Here is a 24,521-nt window from a genome sequence, read left to right as displayed (position 1 = left end):
AGATCAAGCGAAAAAGAGCCCTCGATCACCACAACGTCACTCAAGACGTAGTAGCAGACGCGGCCAACATCTCAACCGTCTTCTGCACAGCTCTAGCGACCTCAACACCCTCATTCACAACCTGATCATGCAGCCCCTTCAACTCCAACATCTCGACTCTCCTGCCCCCATTTTCTGTTTCGCCCCACCCCTGTCTGACCAACGCCTCCCTCATCAACTCGACCTGCTCCCACTCGACGAGTTCATCCTGCCTCGAATGCGCAAGCACCACCAACTTGCCCTCTTTCCAACTGCTATCATACAAGCCCGTCGTCGGAGACACTGTCTTCCACACGTCAGTTTCGCCACCTTCCTGGGCTTGTGGCCGTCGTAGTTGCCGTTGATACCGAGGTCCAAACGCAGAGTCTATGAAAGCGTTGTAGATCTCGCTATACGGCCTGGAGGCATGATACGCGATCAGGGCTGCGATGTCGTAGATGCCTTCAAGACCCAGCACCGCGCGCGGTGGGAGCACAACTTTCGCGGGTTCGGTACTCGCCTTGCCAGCATCGTCGTGTTCGCCGCTTTCATGGGGACCAAAAGCAGCCCACTCGCGAGCAATGCATACCTGAAACGCCAGCGTCGCGCCCGCACTGTGTCCCGCGAGCACATATCTGTCTCCGAACCCATAGCTACGCTGTAGGTATGCTAAAGCGTCCAGGACGTCGTTTACGTGGTCTGGGTGATGAGCATTGCGCGATGGGTCGTTGGGGTCTTGGGGTTGGAGGGGGTGGGTTGTGTGGGGCTTGTTGGGACTTTGTCAGTATCGTTCTTTTCGTGGTGTTTGGAGATGTCTGGTATTGAGATGGACGGCTTTGACGTACAGAGAGACGGTAGCCTATACTTGCGAACGCGGCAATGTGGCTCGCGACGGGGGACGCGAGGAGGAGATTTATGGATTTGTCGAAGATGTCTTCGAGTTTGGTCGGGTCGCGCCATGCTCCGCCGTGGATGAATCTATGAGAAACCGAAGATTTTGATGAGTATTTGGATGGAGTTTTGGACAGTATGTAAATGCGCTGGGGTTCGAACATGAAAATGGATACTTCAGGTTGGTTGTGTAGACGAGATATGGACAGGGTCGCCTTGACTACTCGGGCCCAAACCATCTACCTTATGACATCCTGATGTACCTTACTTCACTACTAGTAGGTAGTCAAAGTACAACAAAAAGAACAGACGAACAAACGAGGAAAATAATACCTACATCACCCATATCTTGCTCTTGTCGTTCGACAAATGACCCCCGGAAGGCACGCATATTTCCAGAGTATTCAACGACGAAAGATCCGAGTATTGGACGCCACGAATGAATGTTGGTTCCATGACTGTTTTGGCCGCTTGCGATCTTTAGAGAAATCTAGGGTTTGTCATCAATGGTACTGCTTTGAGATATTCAGAGAAGAAAATTGGGGAATAGGTGTATATAGGTATTGTAGCTCTATATATATATATAAGACTGGAGATGTTCGTTGTAGGACAGATGAAAGGCCTTGGCGGCTGCTCACGGCGTCTTTGCTGTATGAACACCGGTCGTTTCGGCTCTTACCCTGTTTAGTAGAATCACTGCTCGATTGTTAATGCCTAGGTAAATCGCGGAACTAATAGATCTCTGTTCAATTCAAGGTAAGAGTCTAGGCTGCTGTGCGACCTAAAACTTAGTCTACGGTGGCGTACGGATATAGGCAATCGTTCTAATGTGTACAGTATATCTTTCACAACAATCCGAGGCACCTAAGCTGAAGAAAGGTCGAGGTTCATAATCATTGCATACCTCCACAGGCCAGACGTCGTATCAAGTAGCACGTCAGCTATTGTAGAGCCTGCAACCGCCGGATGTGGATTGGAGTCTGCCTACAGTAGTTTTTGTTCATAAACGACGCCAGTCATCCAGATTACTCTGCCCGTACTTCAGGTTATCTTTGAGCCCTTCTCAATAGCCCACCACAGCATCAACAAGAAAAATGTCACAGCCCACCAAGCCCACAATAGTCCTAGTGCCAGATGCATTCTTCGTCTCATCCCACTACAGCAGACTCGCCATGCACCTGAGCATGGCCGGGTACACAGTCAGCGTCCTCGACCTGCCATCTTCAACCTCCTCCTCATCATCTCTCACCAGCAGTACCAGCAGCGACACCTCTGCAGTCTACCAAGCAGACGTGACGACCATAGCCGACGCGATACGTGAATTCATTGACATCGGACGGCAAGTCGTGCTCGTCCTGCACGGATACGCGGGCATTCCCGGGTCTCAAGCGGCGCATGACTTGGGGCGCGAATTCACGTTTACTGCAGAGGGGCTAGGGGACGGGAAAGTGGTCAAGTTGATTTATCTTGCTGGGCTACTACTTTTGGAGAAGCAGTCTTTGTCTTCTTTGGATTGGCCGGGCGAGGATGCTAAGGGGTTTTATCTGCCGTGTGAGGAGGTGAGTTACTGTATTTGATCTATGCGCTTGCTGGATCTTTATGCTTATGATGTTGCAGGATGATCGGTTGATCAAGGCACATGAGCCACGAGAACGTCTTTTCAATTGTGTGGCTGAGAACAAAGCTGTTAATACGGCGACTGCTGCACTTAATTTCAAGATGCTTGATCACGACTTCATTGGCCCTGACAAGTGCGGCTGGCGTACGACATCTACTGCTTACATACTGTGCGAAGAAGACCGCATTATCGTGCCTACTGTGGCCAGAGCCATGATAAACCAAGTCACAGAAGAAGGTGTGGACGTGCGCGCGGAAACACTAAAGGCTGGTCATGCGCCAATGATCAGCATGCCGAAGCAGACCAGTCGTTGCATCGTGAAGCTAATTGAAGAGACATCCTGACGAACAATTACTGTGACGAAACCACTCCTGCAGGATTATGCCCTGTTTTTTGAGCAAGACATTGTAAAACCACGCCTAGAAGTTTTGGTAGTCCTGAAATGGATGCGCTTCTCCACCGACCGTCCTCCGACTGTGGCTCTCCCTACTTGGGACGCTGCGATTGTCCAAGAAGATCGACTCTGGACTCCTTGTGAACGGAGCAATCTCTCGTCCTTCCCGTCGAAGATACTCTGTATAGAGCTTGCTCTCGGTGAATCTCGGACTTGCTGCGCCTAGCGGGCTGCTGGCCATCTCACTCGTGCCGGGTCTCGTGTTGATCATCCCGGTAATCTCTTCACTTTCGACCATGACTATCATCCACACACCGATTCTCTCATCGCTGCCCATCAGAGGTGTGCAATGAATCCATCGTGGTTTACTTTCCATGGAGATGGATCCCTGCGAATTCCTCCCTAGGGTACTGGTCAACCACGATATCTTGGCTGTGACTGATGTTCCACGAGCAAGTGAATCCATGACGCCCTCGCGGACATGTTGCGGGCCGCCAACTCGGTCGAGAAATTTCGTCTGAAGGAGACCTGGTATACGCAATGCTGGCGAGGTGAATGTGATACGCAATGATGGATGAGGACGGACGAGAAGATACTGCGTGCTATGAGTAGACATTCACTTCGCTGAACTTGAGCAAATCCAACTCACGTTTTGATAGACTCCCGGTAGTCTCCCAGAAGGTCCAAATTCGGGGCGTGGCCAGAGACGCTCTGGTGCGTCCATACCCAGGACCCTTCGAGCACCGCGCATAGATGTCTGAGGTGTCACTGTGCCGCTGCCACCACCACGGCTCCGCGTCTTGAATGTCTCATTCTCTTTGTCATTCAGAAGTCCAAGGAGATCATTCAGAACAGTGGCTGGTTGCCGCTCTAGCATTCCCCCATACCGCGAATCGTGGCGATCTTCTTGTAGTAACCGTGCAAAGGACTCGATGCCTCTACCGTTCTCCAGTAAAGGACTGACGTCGATCTGGCAGCCAAGGAAGTAACGGACGGTTCCCTTATTGTCGTATAGAGGAGCGAGCAATCTGGAAACACGTTTATCAGCTGTCAATCGTACGAACAGTGGTGGCTTATAACCCACAGCAAGTTCATAAAAGGTGTCCCATCCCTGCGACTATCTCACCGTCAGCAACAGCCATCAAAGGCCGACACGGAGGATGCCTACTAGTTAAGGATGGTCTCTGTGATCTCCTGACCGGACGTTATTGCTTCTACAAGGCGCTTGACCGATGCCGGGGACGTCTTTGGACCCTGTAGAAATCGACAGTTCCTCCCGATCGCATAGTCCTTTCCATATTGCGTTGTTCGATAGAACTCTGTCAGAGCATGCATGTAAGCCTCAACGTTCTGCAATGACCGACTACAGGGAACGATACCTTCTGACGCATACACGATTGGATTATCTGGCAATGATGGATCTGCGATACAGTATACTTCTGCTAGGGAGGGTATGAGCTCTCTCATGATAGGAGCACTCGTTTGGGTGATCTCCTTGACCAAGCTCTCGCATACTAGCCGTGTAAGCTGATGAGTCAGAGCCGCAGGGAGTGCATCCGTCAACAACTCTTCAACTGCTTCGCGGGAGTCTTCGCAGAACTCATCACTCATAGACGCCGCCTGATATGGAGTTTGTCCTCTAGAGGTGATTGCATTGGCATACTCAAGGGCAAGTGTCGCTTTCTGAACATCGAGGTATCGATTCAGCGCATCTACACAGTGCGGTTTGTGGTGGTGCAGAAATTGGGCAAAACTATAATGTAATGAGGCATCTCTGAGGATGACATTCAGATGGTCCACAGAGAAGAAGCGTTCAGCAAGGGCTTCCACATTGGAGTGCGCAACACTTGGGGGAGGAGGCTTGAGATCATATTCGCCTTGTTCGTCTTCCCCGCTGTTCTGCACCGATGTGCGTTCGGTAAGGCTTATATGATGCTCCAATTGCTCTAGCCTATCCGCTTCCTCGAATACTGGATCTGGTGAAATGGATCCAAGTACAGATGACATGACGAGGACCCTAGGACCTGATTATGGAACGGAGCTCGTCACCTTTGGTAGCTCAGCGCAGATAGCCTCGTAAGATTGCGCGTGGGAGTCTGTGAGGTTCGCGCTGGAGGATTGATACAAGATGAGAAACAGACCTGGTCAATCGGGGCAGCACAGAACCACGTTTTTGGGAGAAGTTGTAGCAGATGACATGCATGCAGGCATCGGATCACATCTAACAGATCGTCCGCAACCATGTCTAGTGTCCGGCTGGGCATCGAAAATGTACCAGGGGGCTTTGCTATTGTGTCATATCGAGAGGAGTAGCTACACGATCGTTGGAAAAAGCTGACGATCGAAGGGGAGGACTGCTTTAGCCACGGCAGGCTGTAACTAAATTGTGCTGAATGCGCATCGGTAGCTCTTTCAAGGCACTGTTTCTGCTTGAGAGCGGTCTACTTTATTGATCCTCCCTGTCGCGATAAAGGTTGTCTCCCGCAATGCCGAGAACGTGGCATGCGGGAAGAAATGTTACATTTTGGGGAGCCGTGCTGACAGGGAACGTAGATGCATGACGTGGATTGATTCAAGCGCGATCTTGACAAGCCGAGCGACATGTTCTAGATATCTAAACGACATGAGGTGAGGTGACTTAAAATTGGTTCTCCCTGACCCAGGAAGAACGCTGGATGAAAATACCCGATACATCTGTCAGTCACGCATCGTGCCCTGCTCATAATCACACCACGAGGTATTCAATCAAATAACTGTATGCAATGTGGTGCTTGTTCTGCATTCTTGGCTATAACGCGTCTGTAGACTTGATCAACATGATCAAACCAGCGGGGTACAGGACATCCCTGCAACATGCTTGAAGCAAGGACCAGGGTTCCGCGTTCAATGCTCTGACTCTGACAAGTGATGACTCGTCTAAATCCCAAAAAGAGGCCGGGGAGCAACGACAATATGAATATGATTTGTTATAGCATCAATATCCATGCAGCAGCTCCAGATCAGCCAGATCATCAGACTTGACGATTTGCTGTGCCGTGAAGGATTCATATCCCGTCCCTCATGACACTACAGTACAGTGCATCGAGGGGAGTATCCCACGTACTTCCACGAATCGCGATAAGACGACGTCTTTCCTGATTTGGTAGAACAGTGATGGCCAGACGCAAATGGTACCTCCGCGTTGAGCGTTATCGATATCAGCTTCCTATACAGGAGAGTGAGTCACTCTTCACGAAAGCACCGATGATCATGTGTTGGATGAGAACGCTGGTCTCGATATCATATAATCCAATGTCTAGTCGCAGGCGATCTCTCATCGCAGCACCATCAGCAGGGATCGCAAAGCCACCAACATGCCTTTCGAAGTAGCACCAGTCCAGATGGCGGATCTACCAGAGGTAGCCAGGATCGATCAAGCCGCCATGAAGAACAATGGTATCACTCAGGCGATCGGGATCGCGACATCAGCTCAGAACATGGACAGAACAACATTATTTCTAGAATACATTGCGCGCGACTTTGATAAGGACAAAGAGACCTTTTGGAAGGTTATAGACACTGATACTGGGGAGATTGTATCCGTCGCTAAGTACTCATTCAACTACCGTACCGAAGTGGCTCGGCCCAGGGGTTCCCTGTCCATTGATGAAGCCAATCTCCAAGACGAAGGTCAAGGCGTGGATGATATATTGGCCCAAGGGCAAACGAGTCCGGCCACGAAGTATGATCCGGACGGTAGCCTTGACCAAGTCATGTCAACGCTGTTTGAGAGCTGGGCGAATTTCGCAAGACGCAATATACAGGGCAAACCACACGCGAGTAAGTTAGTTTGGGGCTCATCAAATGCAGATGTATTCTTATAGCAAAAGTCTTGCATTTCATAGCCACACATCCGAAATACCAACGCCGAGGCGCCGCGACGCTGCTCCTGCGCAAGGGAGCCGAAAAGGCAGATGAAGCAGGAGGGCTTGACATTTTCCTCCAGGCTTCAGCTGAGGGACTGCCCTTGTATGTCAAGGCTGGATACGAGGTGCTAGAGACTCACAGTCTGGATCTGTCAAGCTTCGATGTCAACAAAGTTGAGATAAGGCAATGCATGAAGCGACCAGCTCTCGAGGGTAGTGGCGTGGGCTTATGAACCATTTAGACATTGTGCCACTTTATCTGAATTTACGTGGTGTCGAGTATCAAGAGTCCCGAGACGGAAGCCCTGTGGGGTCCGATGGCTTGACCAGATACGTGGGAGCCCGACCGAAGCATGGATCCATGCTTAAACCCCGGACATTAATAAGGTAGAGCAATCAGGTCACGGTAGTTGGAAAATGGAGTCGACAGCAGCCACGGCTAGAAAATCAAACTATCGAAAGGGTGGGTGGACTCATACACTTGTGATCGTATGATATGCAGCCGTTGGGAACGACTTTATGGACATCGATAAGCAAGCAGCACCCGTCGCTAAGTCCAGTGTGCCGCGATCGAAAATGATCGATATCTATGTCGAGAAATTCCTCGGTCACAAGGGGGAGGCGTTGCTATGCGAATGGTCGAAGTGCTGTGTTCGTGTCGATGCATCCGCGATGGCACAGGGCTACAATTCACACTCGTCCTCCTCATCGGTGCGACAGATTGATTGACTTTCTGCTCAAAATGGTCTCGAGGGGCTGCTCAAACCCAAGACAAGTAAGCGATAGTTCGTTCCAAAAATGTCCTTGCGCCGCCGTTATTGGCAGACGCTTGGTCTTCCGCTCCGCCTTACCTGTTCCTGAGAAGATGTGCCCAAGGTAAGATTAGGTATCACCCAGGTGTGAATAGTGTGTGTTTCTTCGCAGAACGGCAATCACTAAACTTTTTTGGCACTGCTCTCTATCGCTCCTCATTACCTAAGGTGGCCAGGCGCACGCTTTCTCCATTCCTTTTCCACCGGCCCTTTCGATGGTCCGGTTTACAAAACAGTTACAATGCCGGCGCGACCAGCTCAATTCATCCACGTCGACTGAGATAGAGCCGTGAAGATCCAGCATATATACTAACTCGCATGCTTTGTGCATCTACTGCGTTTACACTTTTGGAGCATGTGAAACACGGCGAAACCGCAAAAGGCCCTGTTACACGCAAAGTGGCCCGCAAAATACAAGTAAAATACAAGTAAAAGACCATCTTCGCCATGCAGCTCCATTTTCGCCCATCCGCCTCGCTGGAGCACAAACCCTTGCCGTCGCTGCCCATTCCTGGATCTCCAACTCTCACGAATCCGGACATGGTGCTGCCCGACAGAGACTCCATCTCCTGGTCCACTCCTCCCAGGTCCAGCAGACCGCCGTCCCCGTCGTACCTCCTCAAGCGCCCGCGCCAAGAGCAGACATCGGATCATCATGAGGAGTCGCGAGAGAGCGTGCAGAGGTCCAATTCGAAACGCTCGCCTCCACGTCGCTCTTCGGCTACAGCTCAACAGGGTCTAGTCCTCCAAGCGTCTCCCGCCAGACGTGCGCAATATAGATACTCGGATGTCGCACTTGGTTCTTCGCCGACCGTGAGCTATGCGTATGCCTCTGGCACGCGAGATCGCTTCCTGGAAGATGAACAGAAGAGGTTGAGCATGTCCGCGAGTTCTATATGCAGCGATGACCTGAAGGCTATGCGGTCATCTGCCTTTGTGGGCTTCGACAGCAGTCGTGATGACGGCGAAGAGGATGAGGACGACACCTCGACTCTGGGCGATACCGAGCTCGATTTGGCGACCCCGAGTGAGAAGTGGCATGCTGGAGATCAGATCGAGCCACCGGAGACAGAAGAGTCAGCGGTGACTCTGATGCGCGCGGAGATGATCCTTGCAAATGCGAAGAAAAGGCTGAACGTGAGTCGGTGTACAAATATTCAAGTGACGTATGATGACACTGACACGACACAGTTGATGGATCAGAACCTGCGCGGCGCTCGAGAGATGGTCGCTCCTCTTACCGCTGCCAATCTGAGGCGCGCAACATCCCTGAGTTCAGCTTTCCTGCAGCCTGCTTACTACTACGGCCGGGCAAAGTATACTGGCCATGAGCAATTGGAAACGCGATCGCGACAGCAATCAGATCCTGCCCATGGCAGCGATCCGTTCAGTCACCAGCGCATCTTTAGCGAATCAGCTACCTCACCAATACTTCCAGAGCGACCTTTCACTTCGTTGAGTCGTGTGGTCATTCCTGTCAACCACTCCGGTCCGTCCTGGAAATCAAATCCGTTACGTGGATCTCGCAGCCAGGAGCAACTCACTTCTGGTGGCCGCCAGACACCTCGGCTTCTGCACGAGGGACTCCATGGGCCGCCACCACTTGCGCCGTTACCTGAGAATGATGTACAAACCACGCCACAAAATCGTATCCCCTCCCGAGTTTCCTCACGCAGATCCTCCACGGCTGGCGACCTTCGCGAACAAATGGTTGAGCTAAAAGGACGGATCTCAAACTTGAAGGAGAGGGCTCGTGAGGACAGCTTACGACGGCGCAGCATGCAGCAACTCCGACAAGCTTCCCCTCTGGCCGACTCTACCCCCGTCCAGCCTGCGAACCCAAGACCAAGTCTCGGCTCACCTATAAACTATTCTAGCGCCCCGCAGCGTCGCTTCTCTCCGGACGACATCTTCGGAGGAAGCCTACCTACCGTGGAGTCCGTCGAGAGCACAAGTAGCATCGACGACACGCATTCGGTCTCAGGAAACTCACCGTCATCCAGTATTTCGCGGGGTACAATCACCGACATTTCGGAAGAGACGGAAAGTGAAAGTGTATACGAGGACGCTGCGGACCATCCAGCGGCAATGCCGACAAGACATGAAGACCGAGAAGATGCTTTCGACTACGGCAACTTCTTCTTACACAGCTCCATGGGGACAATAGGCAGACAACGTGGGGATAGCATTTCATCAACGGATTCTTCAGAAACTGCTCGAGGACTGGATGCTGTAATCGAAGTTCCTCCAACGCCCGAGACCCCGGAAGTTCTTCGCGACATCGAGAAAAGCTACCACATTCGCAAGAAGTCTGCCGACTCTATCGTGAGCGCCGCGAGTTTTGCGACCGCTCGCGAAGGATTGAAAAGCGGGCGGCAGACTCCAGTCACCACGGCAGGTTGGCTTGCCCCAAAGACTAGGAGTGGCCGCTCTACTGCGCAGAGCATGGAAAGGACAGACTCTGGCCACAACATGCCTTTGGCACAGAAGATAGTCGCAGCGAAGCCAGCAGCGACACGTATCCGATCCTTCAGTCGTCCTGCTTACAAGCAATTCACCTCACGAAAAGAGACATCCACATCGACTGTTGCAACTACCACCACGAAAGTCAAAGAGCACCCCTTAGGGATGAAGGACAAAGCGCTTGTGTTCAGTCTCATCGAAAGTCTTAAGCATATTTGCGAACAACTGCAGACAGAGGCCGAAGACGGCCCTGAGAGTGAGCTCCTGAGGCAGAAACTTGAGGCCGCTGCTGGCATCTTGAACGGAAGCATCACCCACGCCTGAGCATACTTCTAGTGTTTCAGTCTGTGAAGCTACCGACAACATCGATATGGACACCAAGAGCGTCTTACGAGGCACCGGACGTTAACTTAATCTTTCCTTATTTTTCTATTGATACCCCTCGATCTTCTGAACGTCATCTGCCTTGCTTGTCTTGACGCTAGAAAATTCTCTAGTTATATAGTATTAGCAGCGACACTGTTACTTCTTCTCTTCTTCCTTCTTCACGGATAGATGGTACTCAATGTATACTCGACCTCGGAATGACAATTAAAGTCACGATACCGTGGCCCCGGCGTGCCGGAAACTCAGGTAGCATCACCTATTCTGACCGCTGTTTGTCAATGACGTGCATTTTGCCCCAACAATGTGAACTTCCGCCTTGGTCGTACAGCCAGTCGAGTCACTCTTGCTAGCCTTGGCTGCATAGCTTCACAATTCACTCTTTACTTTACGTAGAGATTTGTTGGTCATGTTGCACAAGGGATAGCAGCGTAGAAGTATACGGTGACTTGATGTAGCTTGAGTACCTGAAGAATCAAGAAGTCGAGCCGCACGGAAGCTAAACAGACTTCCCGTTCTTCGTCGTTGATGTACCCGTCACCCGCTGTGCCAAAAGGTGGATCAGCTCTGCCAAAAAAGATAGACCCCTCTTTCTACTTCACCTATAAGATAGCTTAGCTTAGCCCGTATGCAAGTAGTACGTAAACACAGGGCCAATCCCGTTTGACAAAGTTGCGGTGAGACCAACAGCAGCGCAGAGCACCACATAGAATTTTCTTTCTCATGAAGATGTGACTGGCGAATCACATGCTTCGTCAAAAAGAATGCGGCACCCAAAGTATGAGTCTTTGCAGTGTGTGCCCCTCGTGGCTGAACAAGTAAGAGTGACAACGAACGCATATTAAACAAATCGTCCCCGCCAGTCGAATAGACACAGACACTGCTGCACTTACAAGCGACCGAACTTCCTTGGTTTCTGATTGCCCCCAGCCCCTCCTTTTCGCGCGTCCAGTCAACCCGCACAACGCAAGGTGGTGTGCCACACCAGTAATCACAAGCGAGATCTCACGTCTGGATTCTGCGCATCCATTGGTGGATTGCCCGCGCATTGATAGTGTGTGACAGTAACATCCGTCACAAAGGGGCTACCTACCGGCCTGCCAATTTTTGGTTACGGACTTCCTTCGTTTTCGGATCAAGACCGCGCGACCAATACGACCATCTCTTTCTTCACAGGCAACAGCAGATCCCCTGGCTCATCAGATCTCGCTGGCTACTGCTGCCGCCGCTTAGTCTATCATAGAATTTATGTTCTGTTGGTCCTGGTGCCTTTCTGAGGAAAAAGATAAACAAGGCCTAGTCGGATGCTTGCACCCCATACACACAATACATTTTGAGACTCGAGACAGACCTGTGCGCGCGAGTCTACCTATTTCCACGACGCGTCCACTTTTTTCTTGTCTATGCCATACTTTCTAGAAAACTCGACTCGTAGTAAGAAGACCGACGCAATCCAAGACTCTCTATGGTCTCCATCGCGCAGTATCCTGCAGATCCACTAAGATGTGCGTGGCGGGAATATGAAGTGTCGTCGCCCTGGCGGACAGGATTGGACCAAGTCGCGCTTCCATGCAGCAGGGCTGCCGCCTTCTTCGACGTGAGATCGGGCATCCACACAGCAACGCTAGATTGGAGAGACCAACGTGGCATCGACCGACAGGTGTTTTTAGACGCGCTGCAACGAGTGCAAACTTGTCTGTTTGCGTATGCGCAAGCTTATGAGCGTGTGCTTCGCTTACCCTCTCTTCTCTCGTCGCCGGGACATGTGTACGACAACAGCACGACATCCGATATAGGCCATTTACAAGATCACACTACTACAAATGCGCAAGCTGCCCCACACACAGATGGCCCAATCAGTTCCACAGAGTCCCGTTCTAGTTCCCACGCAGATGACGATAGTCGGCTGTCCGTAATCGACCGCCGAACTCAGCCAAAAGTCGACTTCACTAATTGCGATTATATCCGAGAGCACAAAGGAAAAAAGAAGAAGACACAGGCTGCCAAGAACACTTTCAGTTGGGGAGGCGACAACGATGGCGATAAAAAGGCTGAAGACGGTGCAAAAGATGGAGAAGGCGGTGATAACGCAGATGGTAACGGCGGCGACAGCGCGGGCGGTGATGACCCAAACGAAGGCGGGGGCGAGGGTGGAGGAGGCGACGGCGGCGGCGGTGGTGATGATGGCAATAACAACGACGAGCATAACGACGAAAATAACGACAATGACGGCAACAACGATGACGAATGGGCAATGACCGGCAAAAAAGGCAAGAAGAAGAAAAATGCATTTAGCTGGGATGCTTTGGATGAGAACGACGACAACACCGGAGAGGTTGATCAAGCCGATCAGAGCGCCGCACCTGCTGCAGCCCCAGAGGTAGAAGATGATCCGTGGGCAGGCTTCTCAACCGCGAAGAAGAAAAAGAAGAAAGGTAAATTGACCGATCCAGAACCACCACCACCTCCGACCGACTTGGACGACGTGGACCTCGGCGAAAGCCAGGCCCCGAAACTAGATCTCAACTTCGGCGACAGTGCCGAGAGCAAACCCAGCGAGTCTGCTTGGGGAAGTGGATGGGGTTCAGGAAACAATACCTGGAGCTTTACCGCCGCAGGTGATTCAAGTGCTGCTGTGGATGACAATGCTTGGAGTTTTGGAGCAACCAAGAAATCCAAGAAAAAGAAGGGCACTGCGTTTGACTTTGGTTTTGACGCCGGCGCCACTGATGAAACGCCACAGGAAGAAGCGGAACCAGAAGTTGCAGAACCTGCCGAGCAGCCAGCCTCTCCAGTGGTAGAGGAAGAGCCAGAGGCCGTAGATCCGTATGCTGGCATGTCCTCCAAGGAGCGCAAGAAGGCACAGAAAGCGGCAGCCAAGCAAGCACTGCTCGAGGCTAGCATGCCTGAGCCCGAGCCTGAGCCTGAACCTGAACCTGAACCCGAACCCGAACCCGAACCCGAACCCGAACCCCAGGTTGTAGTTGTGGAAGAGCCAGCTGTTGTCGAAGATGACTTCAGCTGGATGAGTCCCAAGGAAAGGAAGAAGGCTCTCAAAGCCGCCGCAAAGGCGAAATTGGCAAACCCTGACCCACCACCTCCACCTCCTGAGGAGCCTGCTTCTGTAGAGGAAGAGCCGATAGTGGAGGAACCGCCTGCGCCTGCGGAGGAGCCAGCTCCTGTGGTTGAAGAACCCAAAGAAGAAGACTTCTGCTGGATGACCCCTAAGGAAAGAAAGAAGGCTCTCAAAGCCGCCGCAAAGGCGAAATTGGCGAACCCCGACCCGCCACCTCCACCCCCTGAAGAGCCTGCACCTGTTGAGGAAGCACCGGTCGTTGAGGAAGTTGTGGTAGTAGCCGAAGAGTCCGCCCCTGTTGTGGTTGAAGAGCCCAAAGAGGAGGACTTCAGCTGGATGACCCCAAAAGAGAGAAAGAAAGCTCTCAAAGCTGCCAAAGCGAAAGCACTAGCAAACCCTGAGCCAACACCACCACCCCCATCAGCACCCGAGGTTCCTGATCCGGTCGACGAAGCACCTTTGATCGAAGACCCTATCACGGTAACGGAGGATACTGCGCTCGTCACTACCGAACCCGCTAACGACCAGGACGATTGGTTCTCTGGCGGATGGGGAACCACCAAAAAGAAGAAGGGAAAGAAGTCTAGTGGGGTTGACGAACCTCCGGCCAAGACCGAGCCTGCGAATGATAGCAGTTGGAGCTTCGGCTGGGGTCAATCGAAGATGAAAAGCATCGAACCCGCTGAGGAGCCAGTCATGGTCCCAGAGTCAATCGACGAGCCAAAAGCATGGGGAGCGGATAACGACGACGATGACTGGTCTTTCGGCAAGAAATCTAAAGCGAAAAAGAACAAGAACGCCGATATTGCGGTCGAAGTCACAGAAGCCAGTCCTGATATTGAGGTTCAGCAGCCTGAGTCAGAGTGGACGATCGGGAAGAAAGCCAAGGATTCGAAAGGGACATCTCTGGACGTTGACATGGCATCTTCTGGTCTGGCAGATGAGTCGAAGGCTCCGCCACCAGAAGAACCCCTCGTCGACCTCAGCGAACCTCCCAAGGCTGCGGAAGATGACATCTGGGGATTCTCGACCAAGAAAAGCAAGAAAAAGGGCAAGAAGAGCAAATCTCCTGAGCCAGAGCCGGCGCCTTTCGTGGCTGAACCGCCTGCGCAAGACATCATGGACGTTGCTGCAGAGCCTGAAGTGATCGAGGAAGCTCCAGAAGTCGTGGAGCCTCCTCCCGAGGTCGTTTTGACATCTCCACCACTCGAGAGAGAGGAGACCAAGAAATCCAAGAAAGACAAGGAGAAAGAAAAGGAAAAGGAAAAGTCAAGCTCTGGGTGGGGCATTTGGGGATCTAGCTCGAAATCTTCGTCTAAAGAGAAGGAGAAAGAGAAAGAGAAAGAGAAAGAGAAGGAGAGGGAGAAAGAGCGTAAGGAGAAAGAGCGCAAAGAGAAGGAACAGAAGGAAAAGGAACAGAAAGAGAAAGAAGAGCAGGACTTTGAACGTCAGGAACTCGAGCGTAAGGAGAAGGAAGAAGCAGAAGAGGCCCAACGGAAGGCTGATGAGGAAGCATTCGCTGCTGCCTTGGCCGAGGACGACCTCAGAGATCTCATCGATACATCCCCTCCTGCTGTTGAAGAGCCTCTGAAGCTTGAGTCTGCTGCAGGGTGGGGCTTCTGGGGAGCAAAGTCAAGTAAGGGTTCCGAGTCCAAAGCTGAGAAGCAGAATGAGGACGACAAGAAGTCTGGAAAATCAAAACTCAAGAGCAGTACGAAAAGCTCCATCGTTGCAGACAGGATTAAAGCACTTCAAGGTGGCAGACAATCGCCAAAAGAGGATGAGGAAACATCCGCAAAAGATCTTGATGCATCTGCTATCAGTCCTGAGCCTGCCCCGGCTCCAGCCGATCCGACACCTGAAGTCATCGAGGTTCCGCTTGAGGAGCCGCAGCCTGTCAAGAAAAGCTCGAAGGATAAAGGCAAGAAGTCGAAGAAGGAGAAGTCTCCTTCGCCCCCACCACCTGCGGAGCCTGAGCCTGAACCTGCTGTCGAGCTTGTTGCACCATTTGCCGCACCAAGTCCTATCCCTGGTGGTTTCCCAGAAGATGAACTTGTTGGTCCAGGGGTTACTGCGCCCGCAATTGTTGTCCCTGAGATCTATCAGGCGCCTGAGGAAAAGACAGAGACGAAGCCGGAGAAGGAGAAGAAGTCCTTCAAGTCGGCCTCGAAGAGCAAGAAGGAGAGCAAAACGCCGAAAGGGGACCAACCTACGCCTGCTAGTAAAAGGAAAGATTCTGGAGAGAAGCCGGCTAAAGTAGAGGAGAAGCCTGTGAAGAGCATGACTCCTTCTCCAGAACTCAGAGCCTCCAAAAAGGAACGTCCGAAGGTGGTGCGTGACCAGACTGGCTCTTCGTGGGGATTCTGGGATTCTGCAGGCAAGCCTAGCGCTAGGGAAGATTGTAGAAAGGAGCGAAATTCCCGAGACGACACTTCCCCTTCGAAGACGAAATCGTCTGCGCCAGGCCTGAGCAGATCCAGATCTGAAAGGAAGGCTTCCGACCGCGACCACCTCGATAAGGCTGACAGATCGTCCGGATCAGATCGAGCGAGAAGGGAGAGCAGAAGTCGGCCGAGCGCCGCTCGGGGCGCGAGCTTCTCGCAGACATTCGGCATTCCTACATCAACCCCATCAAGGTCAAAATCGACGCGCAACTCGACGCCTGCGCGAAGAGAGAGTCATAGACATCATTCAATGGATGTCGACAAGCACCCAGCTCATCTACAGGATGACATTGACACAACCAAGATCTCCTCCAAAGCGGCAGAACTCATGGGTATGCGTGGCACCGGGGGTCTCGATCGCCGAGAATCAACGCGTGACCGGCGAAAGTCCCGTGGACCTCCGGATCCATATGCCATCGACGACGACATGATTATGGTGGATCGACCCGAGGGCTCTGCTGGTCGCTCAAGCAGTCAAAACAGACGTAAGTCAACTCAGAGAAGCTCGAAGCGTGATTCGATTGTCATGTCTGGCGGGTTGGGCGAAGATCCTGTTCTGGTCGACGCTCACGTAACATCTGATGGACCCGAAATTGTCACTGGGCCTGAAGACTTAGCCTTTGTAGAGCGCAGATCTAGACCGTCGACGAAGCGCTCCGCATCTACGTCCAAGAGAGCAAGTGGTATCTTCGGTGGGCTGCTCGGTTCACTCAAGCCAAACAATCATTCGAGAACAAGAGCCGAAGAGAGCGATGATGGGACGCCGCGTCGTAAGCGTCGTGTTGAAGACGACGAGGACGTTCGCCGTCTGCGTAGAGAAGGTAGAAGAGTACATCGCTCGAAGACCATGGATATCGATGGTATGATCCCGAATGCCAACGATGATGAGGAGACCCAGGCGCAACGGGCAGCACGCAGAGCACGACGTGCAGAGCGCAACGCAGCCGAGGCTGCAGAGCTCGACCAGCGTGACGCGAGACGACGCGAAAAGGAACATGCACAGGATGAGGAACGCAAGGCGCGTCGGATCCAGGAGGAAGAAGACGCAGAAGTCCGACGGCTGGAGGAGAAGCGAGCGAAACGTGCAGCTCGCCGTCAACAAGCCGAGGACCAAGAGACACTCGAAGCAGAAAAGCGGCAAAGACGGCGCGAGAAAGAAAAGGAGCGGGCAAGGCTCGAGGAAGAAGACCGCCGCGTGCGAAGAGAAGAGCGCCGTCTCCGACACGACAAAGACCGCACCAGACCGTCACGCCACAGATCCGAATATCCCCCACCGGTAGACGACTACTTTGACCCTCGCAACGGCGCACATGGCGCATATGGAGATCATGCCGCCACCGCTCCCCCCTGCGCCGCGCCAGACAAGACGAGCAACTGGGTGCACTCGGTCAACGAAGACCCACCGCCACCACCACCTGTAGAAGGCACAATCATAGACGCACCCGTACACTTTGCCACTGCGGCACTAGACGAAGAAGAAGTAAATGAGACGACAGCACGCGAGCTACGTCGCAAACACCGCCGAGAGCGCGAACGCAACGGCGAGGTCAATTCGTCCGACGAGCGACGGAGACGCAGACGCGAAGAGCGCAAATTGATGCGAGAGGAAGGTGTTGCTGCTGCTGCTGCTGCTGGGAATCGGGACGACGGCTCTGCAGGCGACAGGAGCAAACGCAGCAGTAAGGCGTACAACAGCCTTGGCTTTGGGGACATGAACAAGACGTCTGCTGATGGTGGGAGAGTCGCTGGACTGGGCGGTTCGGGCAAGGGTTGGCTCAAGAAAATCACGGGACTTTAGAATGATGACTACAGATGATGGACGACGACGATGGTGATTCGAATTGGAATGGGCTGGATTGAAATGATATGGAACGCTATATAGATACCTTTGACGACATGATGGAAACGAATGTATGAACCTGTGAGAGAGAGAGAGAGAGAGAGAGGTGATATCCTCATCGATGTTATTTCCCGCTTTTCTGTTCCACCCTTTTCACCTACACAAGTCGTCGACACACGACCACAGTAAAGGCCCTCTTCCTGAATCGTAAGGACCTTTGCTATTCCGCAGTACAATAGTTTCGAGGATGTCCCCATAAGTCGTCAACAAATCATCCATGGTCCTGAGTACTTTCAGCCCATCAAACACACTGCTCATGGCGAAGCAAAGTAAGTACAGCATATATACAATCCGCACACAGACAAGCGTCTACAGTACGCATCAAATCATTGCTCCATACCTTCACCCAACCATCCCTACCTTAACCCCTTCAACCCCACGATACAAGTATCCCGATGTTATCTCAGTACCGTATCAAAGCAGCGTCAACATTCCCCACAAAATAACCTTTCTTAACCTTCCAGTACCTGCCCCCAAGTACCACCATCCATCCATCCATGTGCATCCTCAAGTTAAGCTCCTTATCTGTGGCGTTTTTTTCCTCGCGCTGCTCGCAGAGATAAGACGTGCGTCCTATCGTGCATCATACATCATACCTCATAGCCATGATGCAGTCGTTCGCCTTATCGATTATATTTCTGGAGAGGGACATGGATTGGTGGGTTGGGTTGTACATGCTTTTTCCTCGGGACTGGGGGCAGGTTGGTAGGTCCTGTGGACGGGTGGGTTTACTGCGTTTGGGTAGATGGGTATTTATCTGGTTGATTGGCTAGCTAGCTAGCTACTTTTTCTGTCCTATCTTCTGCTGCTGTTGTGCCTGCGACGCTCTTCTTCACGTGTGTTTGTTTGCCTTCTCGTGACGGGACTGTTACCTTTGCGACTAGTAGTTTGCTCTTGCGAGCAACGAAGAAAAACAAAACCATGGCAGGCGACGACAGCGTCGACGAGAGCTCGCCTCTACTGCCTGCGCGTCAACAAGACCGCCGACTGAGCAGACTGGTGCAGCAAGACGAGGAGGCCAGCTCGATGGTCAAGAGCCATGTGACGGTCGACGAGCAAGCCATGGGCGAAAGCACTGTTGGAGAGCGGTTGCAATATAATGACTATACTACTATTGATTGGTTGCATGATTTGGTATGTATGCGCTTGCTGCTTGATATTCTACATAATGATGGTGGTGGGGATGGCAAGAGGGCATTGCTAAGAGGTACGACATTAGGTCAAGGACTCGTATCGATACCGCTACATTCATGCGCGAAGAGGAATCCGCAACATGCTCCTGTCTCTGTTTGATTCCGCATCTGGCTGGATCGCGGCAGCCATTATTGGCACATTGACTGCTTGTGTGGCCTTCGTCGTCGATGTCGCCGAAGCCACCGTCAGTGATTGGAAAAGTGGCTATTGCGTACGAAACCCATTCTTGACCCGCGAGGGATGCTGTGAGGGTAAAATACCCCTCTTAAGCGCAAAGGCTGAGGTTGGGAGTGATTGTGAGGATTTCAAAGACTGGTCTAGTAATTATGCCTCTTCGTTTGCAATATACGTTGCGTTTGCCTTGGCTTTTGGTATCATCAGTTCTAGCGCGACCATGCTGACGAGACGATCTCTGCCTGCTGCTTCTCCGGGACTTGAAGACAAAATGCAAGGTAGCGACGCAGCGCAGCCTGTAGCAAGCGGCAAAAGCATGTACATGGCTGCGGGATCAGGGATCCCAGAAATCAAGACAATCCTGTCAGGCTTCGTCATTCCCAATTTCTTGGATCTCAAGGTTCTTGTTATCAAGGGATTCGGAGCAATCTTCGCGGTTGCAACAGGGATGACACTCGGCAAAGAGGGTCCATTCGTGCATATCAGCACCTGCTGCGCATATCTGGTTGCTCGATGGTTCCCAAAGTACCGAGACAACGGCCGCAAGATGCGGGAGATGCTGGCGGCTGGTTGCGCCTCTGGCCTGAGTGTCGCCTTTGGAGCGCCCATCGGAGGAGTTCTGTTCGCATATGAAGAGATCAGCACATACTTTCCCAGAAAGGTGCTGTGGCGCGCATTTTTATGCTCGTTATTCGCTGCCATGGTCCTGAAGGCGCTCAATCCAACTGGCACAGGCAAGCTAGTCCTTTTCGAAACGAATTATGGAACAATTTATAGCCCGATACACTATCTGGTCTTTGTGCTACTCGGAATAGCCGGAGGTCTCTTTGGTGGTGCATTCTGCAAGCTGAACTTCTACTGGTCTCGCTGGTTCCGTAAGTATTCGATCATCAAGAATCATCCAGTCTTCGAGGTCTTCCTTGTTGTGGCTGCCACTGCACTTATCCAGTATCCAAATCCCATAATCCGAGAGCCCGGAGACATTATCATTAAAAACCTACTCGTGGATTGTCGTGGCGAAGAGTCGTCCAAGTCTTGGGTTTGTGAGCATGAAGCCAACACAGATGGCGGATGGGATTATATCGGCTGGCTTGCATATGGCACTCTAGCCAAACTCGTCCTGACTATCGTTACCTTCGGAATCAAAGTGCCCTCGGGTGTCATTATCCCTGCTCTGGACGCTGGGGCACTTTTTGGTCGATTAGTGGGGCAGTCCATCGGTACGCTGACAAAACCTGTTGCAATGATAAGAGAAGTGACTGATCCTAGGTATAGGCACCATCTCGCCTGGCATTTTCGCCATGGTCGGCGCTGCAGCTTTTCTCGCAGGAGTATCCCGGATGACCATCTCACTCTGCGTCATCATGTTTGAACTTACTGGAGAACTAGAATACGTTGTTCCTCACATGATTGCAATCATGGTTGCAAAGTGGGTTGCCGACAGCTTGGGCAAAGAGGGAGTTTACGACTTGGCGCAGAACGTGCTGGGTCATCCCTTTTTGGATCTTGACCACAGCATGGCCTTGGTACAAAAGGAGAACGCTCTGGTGGAGGAGCTTATCCCGCCCAGACGGACAATGGAGGAGATCACGGTCCAGGTTCCGTTGAGCAATAAAGTGCCACGGAAAGTACTCGAGGAGAAGCTTTCGCAACTACAGCGTCGTGGACTGATGGATGCCGGTCTGGTCCTGGTACAGAATGGCGGCATGCTGCAAGGCTACCTGGCCGAAGGAGAATTGGAGTTTGGGCTGAAAGAATTAGGCAGTCTCTATCCCAGCGACGTGGAAGTGCGATTGCTGGGAGATCCAGAGGAAGGAGAGTTCGATCTGACCAAGTTCGTCGACCGGACTCCTCTCACTGTCTGCGCCAAAGCGCCAATGGAGTACGCGGCTGAGATGTTTGGAAAACTAGGGTTGCGGCACCTGATGGTGTTGGAGGAAGGAACTGGTAGATTGGTGGGGGTCATCATCAAAAAGCGCCTCGTCGCCTACCTGGACGGTCTCAAAGAAGAAGGCCATTAATGTCACGGTTGGGAACGAGCATTCGCTGTACTGTATCAATGGCTGCTACAGTGGAATCCAACTCATCTCATGTGTCGATATTTGTACTTGATATAGCATTCGCAAACGCTGTCCTTCTACGACAACTCAGACCCTTTCTGACCCGACTAACATGGGCAAAACCTGCAGGGACTGAGAGATTGCTCAGCGAAGAGAAAAAAAGACTGAGCAGAGAGGTATGTTCATACACAAGGTTTCTTCGTGTATCACAAGAAAAGAGCAGCGGGTATCGTTGATTGATGTGAATATCTATTCGAGGTTTTGCCGATCTCATCGCGGCGACGATAAGAAAAGCACGGTTCAAACCCCACCTCTACCTTCTGTACAATAAACACGGACTCTGCGGAGGCTAAGCCGAAGGTAAGCGGTAGTAGGTCATCAATAGAGCCGAAAAAGCCATCTCAGAACTCACCAAAAAGACACAAGACCTTCTCCGATACCGCCTCGTAGTACTGTACAGGAAGTCATAAATAATAAGAAGCAACCCGTGTTTTGTGATTGTTGCTTCTTCCCCTCATTTCCTCTGTGTTTTGTCTTTTACTTGTCACATCACCAAGCTCCAACACATCAGGATGGCTTCGTCGACAACTTCGGGCCCGATGCTCAACACGTGCTTGAGAGTGCCCAGGAGAGCTTTTGCTCGCAATGGCCTTAAGCAGTCGAAGAGATGCGGATTGGCTACTCTGGCTAATTTCAGAGTTCCTACCGTGAACAACGAGCCCAATGTATATATCTACTCTGACAATAGCTGGCGATGGAGTGTATAGCTGACCAAGACGACAGCCTAGCTACACCAAGGGCTCACCTGAGCGCCAAAAGCTGCTCGATGCTTTGAAGTCGTTTAAGCAGAAGGCGCCTATGGACGTGCCAGCCTTTGTTGGCGGCAAGGCTGTGAGTTGTCTTATTACAGTTTCATCCTTGATGGATACTAACCTCTATTGACAGCTCACGTCTCAAATCAAGCACACGCAGCCAGACCCGTCAGCTCATCAAACTCATGTTGCCTCATACTCACACGCGACTGCTGCCGACGTCTCAACCGCAATTGAATCCGCTCTGGCAGCCAAGGCGGAGTGGGAGAACCTGCCCTTTGCCGATCGCGCCGCTGTCTTCCTCAAAGCCGCAGACCTGATCAGCACCAAGTACCGCTACGACATCATGGCAGCGACCATGGCAGGACAAGGCAAGAATGCCTATCAGGCCGAGATCGACGCTGCCGCCGAGCTCTGCGACTTCCTGCGCTTCAACGTTCAGTACGCACAAGACACATATGCTCACCAGCCTGTTCACAACTCGCCCGGAGTATGGAACCGAGTCGAGTACAGGCCTCTTGAGGGATTCGTCTATGCCATCACTCCTTTCAACTTCACTGCCATTGCAGGCAACCTCCCGTGCGCGCCGGCACTCATGGGCAACGTTGTCGTGTGGAAGCCTTCCCCGGCTGCCATGGCCTCCAACTACCTCCTCTATCAGATTCTATTGGAAGCAGGCCTTCCGCCAAATGTTATTCAGTTCGTGCCTGGCGATGCTGAGGAAGTGACCAAGGTTGTCCTCGGACACCGCGAGCTTGCAGCACTCCACTTCACCGGCTCCACGGGCGTGTTCCGCAGCCTCTACGGCCAGATTGCCTCTGGAGTTGCAAAGGGACGTTACGTCGGCTATCCTCGCATCGTAGGCGAGACCGGCGGCAAGAACTTCCACCTTCTGCACCCGACCGCAGACGTCAGGAACGCCGTCGTCAACACCGTGCGCGGCGCCTTTGAGTACCAGGGACAAAAGTGCTCGGCCACCTCTCGCGCCTACGTGCCGGCCTCCCTCTGGGACGAAGTCAAGTCCGGACTCAAGAGCGAGACCGAGAAACTCAAGATCGGCGGACCGGAAGACTTCACCAACTTCATCGGCCCCGTGATCCACCAAGGCAGCTTCGACAAGCTCAGCAAAGTCATCGACGAAGCCAAGAACGACTCGGAGCTCGAACTCGTCGCAGGGGGCAAGCACGACAGCAGCAAAGGCTACTACATCCACCCCACCATCTACATGACCAAAAACCCCAACCACGCTCTTCTCAGCACCGAGCTGTTCGGCCCCATACTCTGCGTCTACGTCTACGACGACGCCAGCCCCGACAGCTTCGCGCATATCTGCAAGACCATCGACGCGACGTCGACGTACGCACTCACGGGCGCCGTGTTCGCACAGGACCGTGCCACCGTGCGATTCGCCGAGGAGGCTCTCCGCAACTGCGCCGGCAACTTTTATATTAATGTCAAGTCGACGGGCGCCGTGGTGGGCCAGCAACCGTTCGGAGGCGCCAGGGCCAGTGGCACAAACGACAAGGCAGGCAGCGCTAATCTGCTCAGTCGTTTTGTTAGTATGAGGGCCATCAAGGAGGATTTCCTCGGTAGCCAGGTCGTCGAGTACCCCAGCAATGAGTCATGAGGATGTGCAAGACGTGAGGACAAAAGCATAGTTTCAGACATTAAGAAGGGGAAAGGAGACAGAAAGAGAGAGGGTCATAGAAGAGCCCATTAGAACAACGACGCAACGGATCATCTATAAAATTGAATATGCATTATTCTTGTTCATTCGTGCAGCATCTCCAGAGAAAAGGTGTGAGAGACCCGTTGTTTCTGACAGCATTCCGTATCTTGGTTGTTGAAAAGGGGTGGTGAAATAAGGTTATCTACATTTTGAAGTCTGAACACCGTTTGTCCGTCCTTTTTGTCTCTCTCTATCGTTTTTGGAAATTGCCCCTCTTCTCATCTCTCCATGCTTCCTTCCTCTTTCGAAGAGGAAGATCTTTATACTGCTCACTCAACCCCGGCCTCCCAGCCGCTCTACTGATCTGCCTCAAGTTGCAACTACACCTGACAAGCAAAAGCGGATTTGCAAAAGAAAAGAATAATATAAGAAAAAGACGCCGACGCTTCCTGGAATGTGCGCTTTTGACCGGGCCAGCCATGTGATGATGATGATGATGATGATGATGATGATGATGATGAAGGAGAAGAACTCTGGTGCGGAACGGAATGCTGCGTACCCTTCTCTTTGCTCCTTTGCCACTCTCTCGCCTATCCCTTAGTCCACACGTCCGCCTCGCCTTGGGCTCACCGCCGCCGACTCTGACCCTTTCCTCAAATCGCGCGTGGGGGTGAAGAAGACATAAATAAGTTCGAAAACAAGAATCA

General features: G+C 52.2%; 7 protein-coding genes across 8 annotated transcripts; 5 read left to right on the top strand and 2 right to left on the bottom strand.

Moving 5' to 3' along the window:
- Positions 1 to 40: 40 nt before the first annotated feature.
- AAFC00_005571 (uncharacterized protein) lies at positions 41 to 1,365 on the bottom strand (the record flags this gene model as incomplete). The annotated part of the gene is made up of 3 exons (XM_069345373.1): positions 41 to 784; positions 864 to 996; positions 1,247 to 1,365. 3 exons carry the CDS (start codon positions 1,363 to 1,365, stop codon positions 41 to 43), a joined length of 996 nt encoding a protein of 331 aa, XP_069203201.1.
- Positions 1,366 to 2,946: 1,581 nt separating this feature from the next.
- Positions 2,947 to 4,928, bottom strand: AAFC00_005570 (uncharacterized protein; the record flags this gene model as incomplete). Its single annotated transcript, XM_069345372.1, has 5 exons — positions 2,947 to 3,516; positions 3,571 to 3,949; positions 4,006 to 4,038; positions 4,090 to 4,240; positions 4,301 to 4,928. 5 exons carry the CDS (start codon positions 4,926 to 4,928, stop codon positions 2,947 to 2,949), a joined length of 1,761 nt encoding a protein of 586 aa, XP_069203200.1.
- Positions 4,929 to 6,274: 1,346 nt separating this feature from the next.
- On the top strand, positions 6,275 to 7,059 carry AAFC00_005569 (uncharacterized protein; the record flags this gene model as incomplete). Of its 2 annotated transcripts, XM_069345370.1 has the most annotated exons (3): positions 6,275 to 6,527; positions 6,585 to 6,740; positions 6,791 to 7,059. In XM_069345370.1, the coding sequence occupies 3 exons, from the start codon at positions 6,275 to 6,277 to the stop codon at positions 7,057 to 7,059; spliced, it is 678 nt and encodes a 225-aa protein (XP_069203198.1). The 2 variants fall into 2 exon arrangements, with proteins under 2 accessions (XP_069203198.1, XP_069203199.1); XM_069345371.1 differs by having other exon boundaries at positions 6,275 to 6,740.
- A 1,026-nt stretch (positions 7,060 to 8,085) lies between these two features.
- AAFC00_005568 (uncharacterized protein) lies at positions 8,086 to 10,425 on the top strand (the record flags this gene model as incomplete). The annotated part of the gene is made up of 2 exons (XM_069345369.1): positions 8,086 to 8,775; positions 8,830 to 10,425. 2 exons carry the CDS (start codon positions 8,086 to 8,088, stop codon positions 10,423 to 10,425), a joined length of 2,286 nt encoding a protein of 761 aa, XP_069203197.1.
- A 1,525-nt stretch (positions 10,426 to 11,950) lies between these two features.
- Positions 11,951 to 17,803, top strand: AAFC00_005567 (uncharacterized protein; the record flags this gene model as incomplete). The annotated part of the gene is made up of 1 exon (XM_069345368.1): positions 11,951 to 17,803. One exon carries the CDS (start codon positions 11,951 to 11,953, stop codon positions 17,801 to 17,803), a length of 5,853 nt encoding a protein of 1,950 aa, XP_069203196.1.
- Positions 17,804 to 18,826: 1,023 nt separating this feature from the next.
- On the top strand, positions 18,827 to 21,294 carry AAFC00_005566 (uncharacterized protein; the record flags this gene model as incomplete). The annotated part of the gene is made up of 3 exons (XM_069345367.1): positions 18,827 to 19,039; positions 19,125 to 20,493; positions 20,549 to 21,294. The coding sequence occupies 3 exons, from the start codon at positions 18,827 to 18,829 to the stop codon at positions 21,292 to 21,294; spliced, it is 2,328 nt and encodes a 775-aa protein (XP_069203195.1).
- A 611-nt stretch (positions 21,295 to 21,905) lies between these two features.
- On the top strand, positions 21,906 to 23,772 carry AAFC00_005565 (uncharacterized protein; the record flags this gene model as incomplete). Its single annotated transcript, XM_069345366.1, has 3 exons — positions 21,906 to 22,058; positions 22,117 to 22,224; positions 22,279 to 23,772. 3 exons carry the CDS (start codon positions 21,906 to 21,908, stop codon positions 23,770 to 23,772), a joined length of 1,755 nt encoding a protein of 584 aa, XP_069203194.1.
- Positions 23,773 to 24,521: the final 749 nt, after the last annotated feature.

Source organism: Neodothiora populina, assembly GCF_041146345.1.
Source record: "Neodothiora populina strain CPC 39397 chromosome Unknown canker_contig_5, whole genome shotgun sequence".
Classification (NCBI taxonomy): Eukaryota; Fungi; Ascomycota; class Dothideomycetes; order Dothideales; family Dothioraceae; genus Neodothiora; species Neodothiora populina.
Note: the sequence above shows the minus strand (reverse complement) of the source record. Positions and strands in the feature narration are given on the sequence as shown.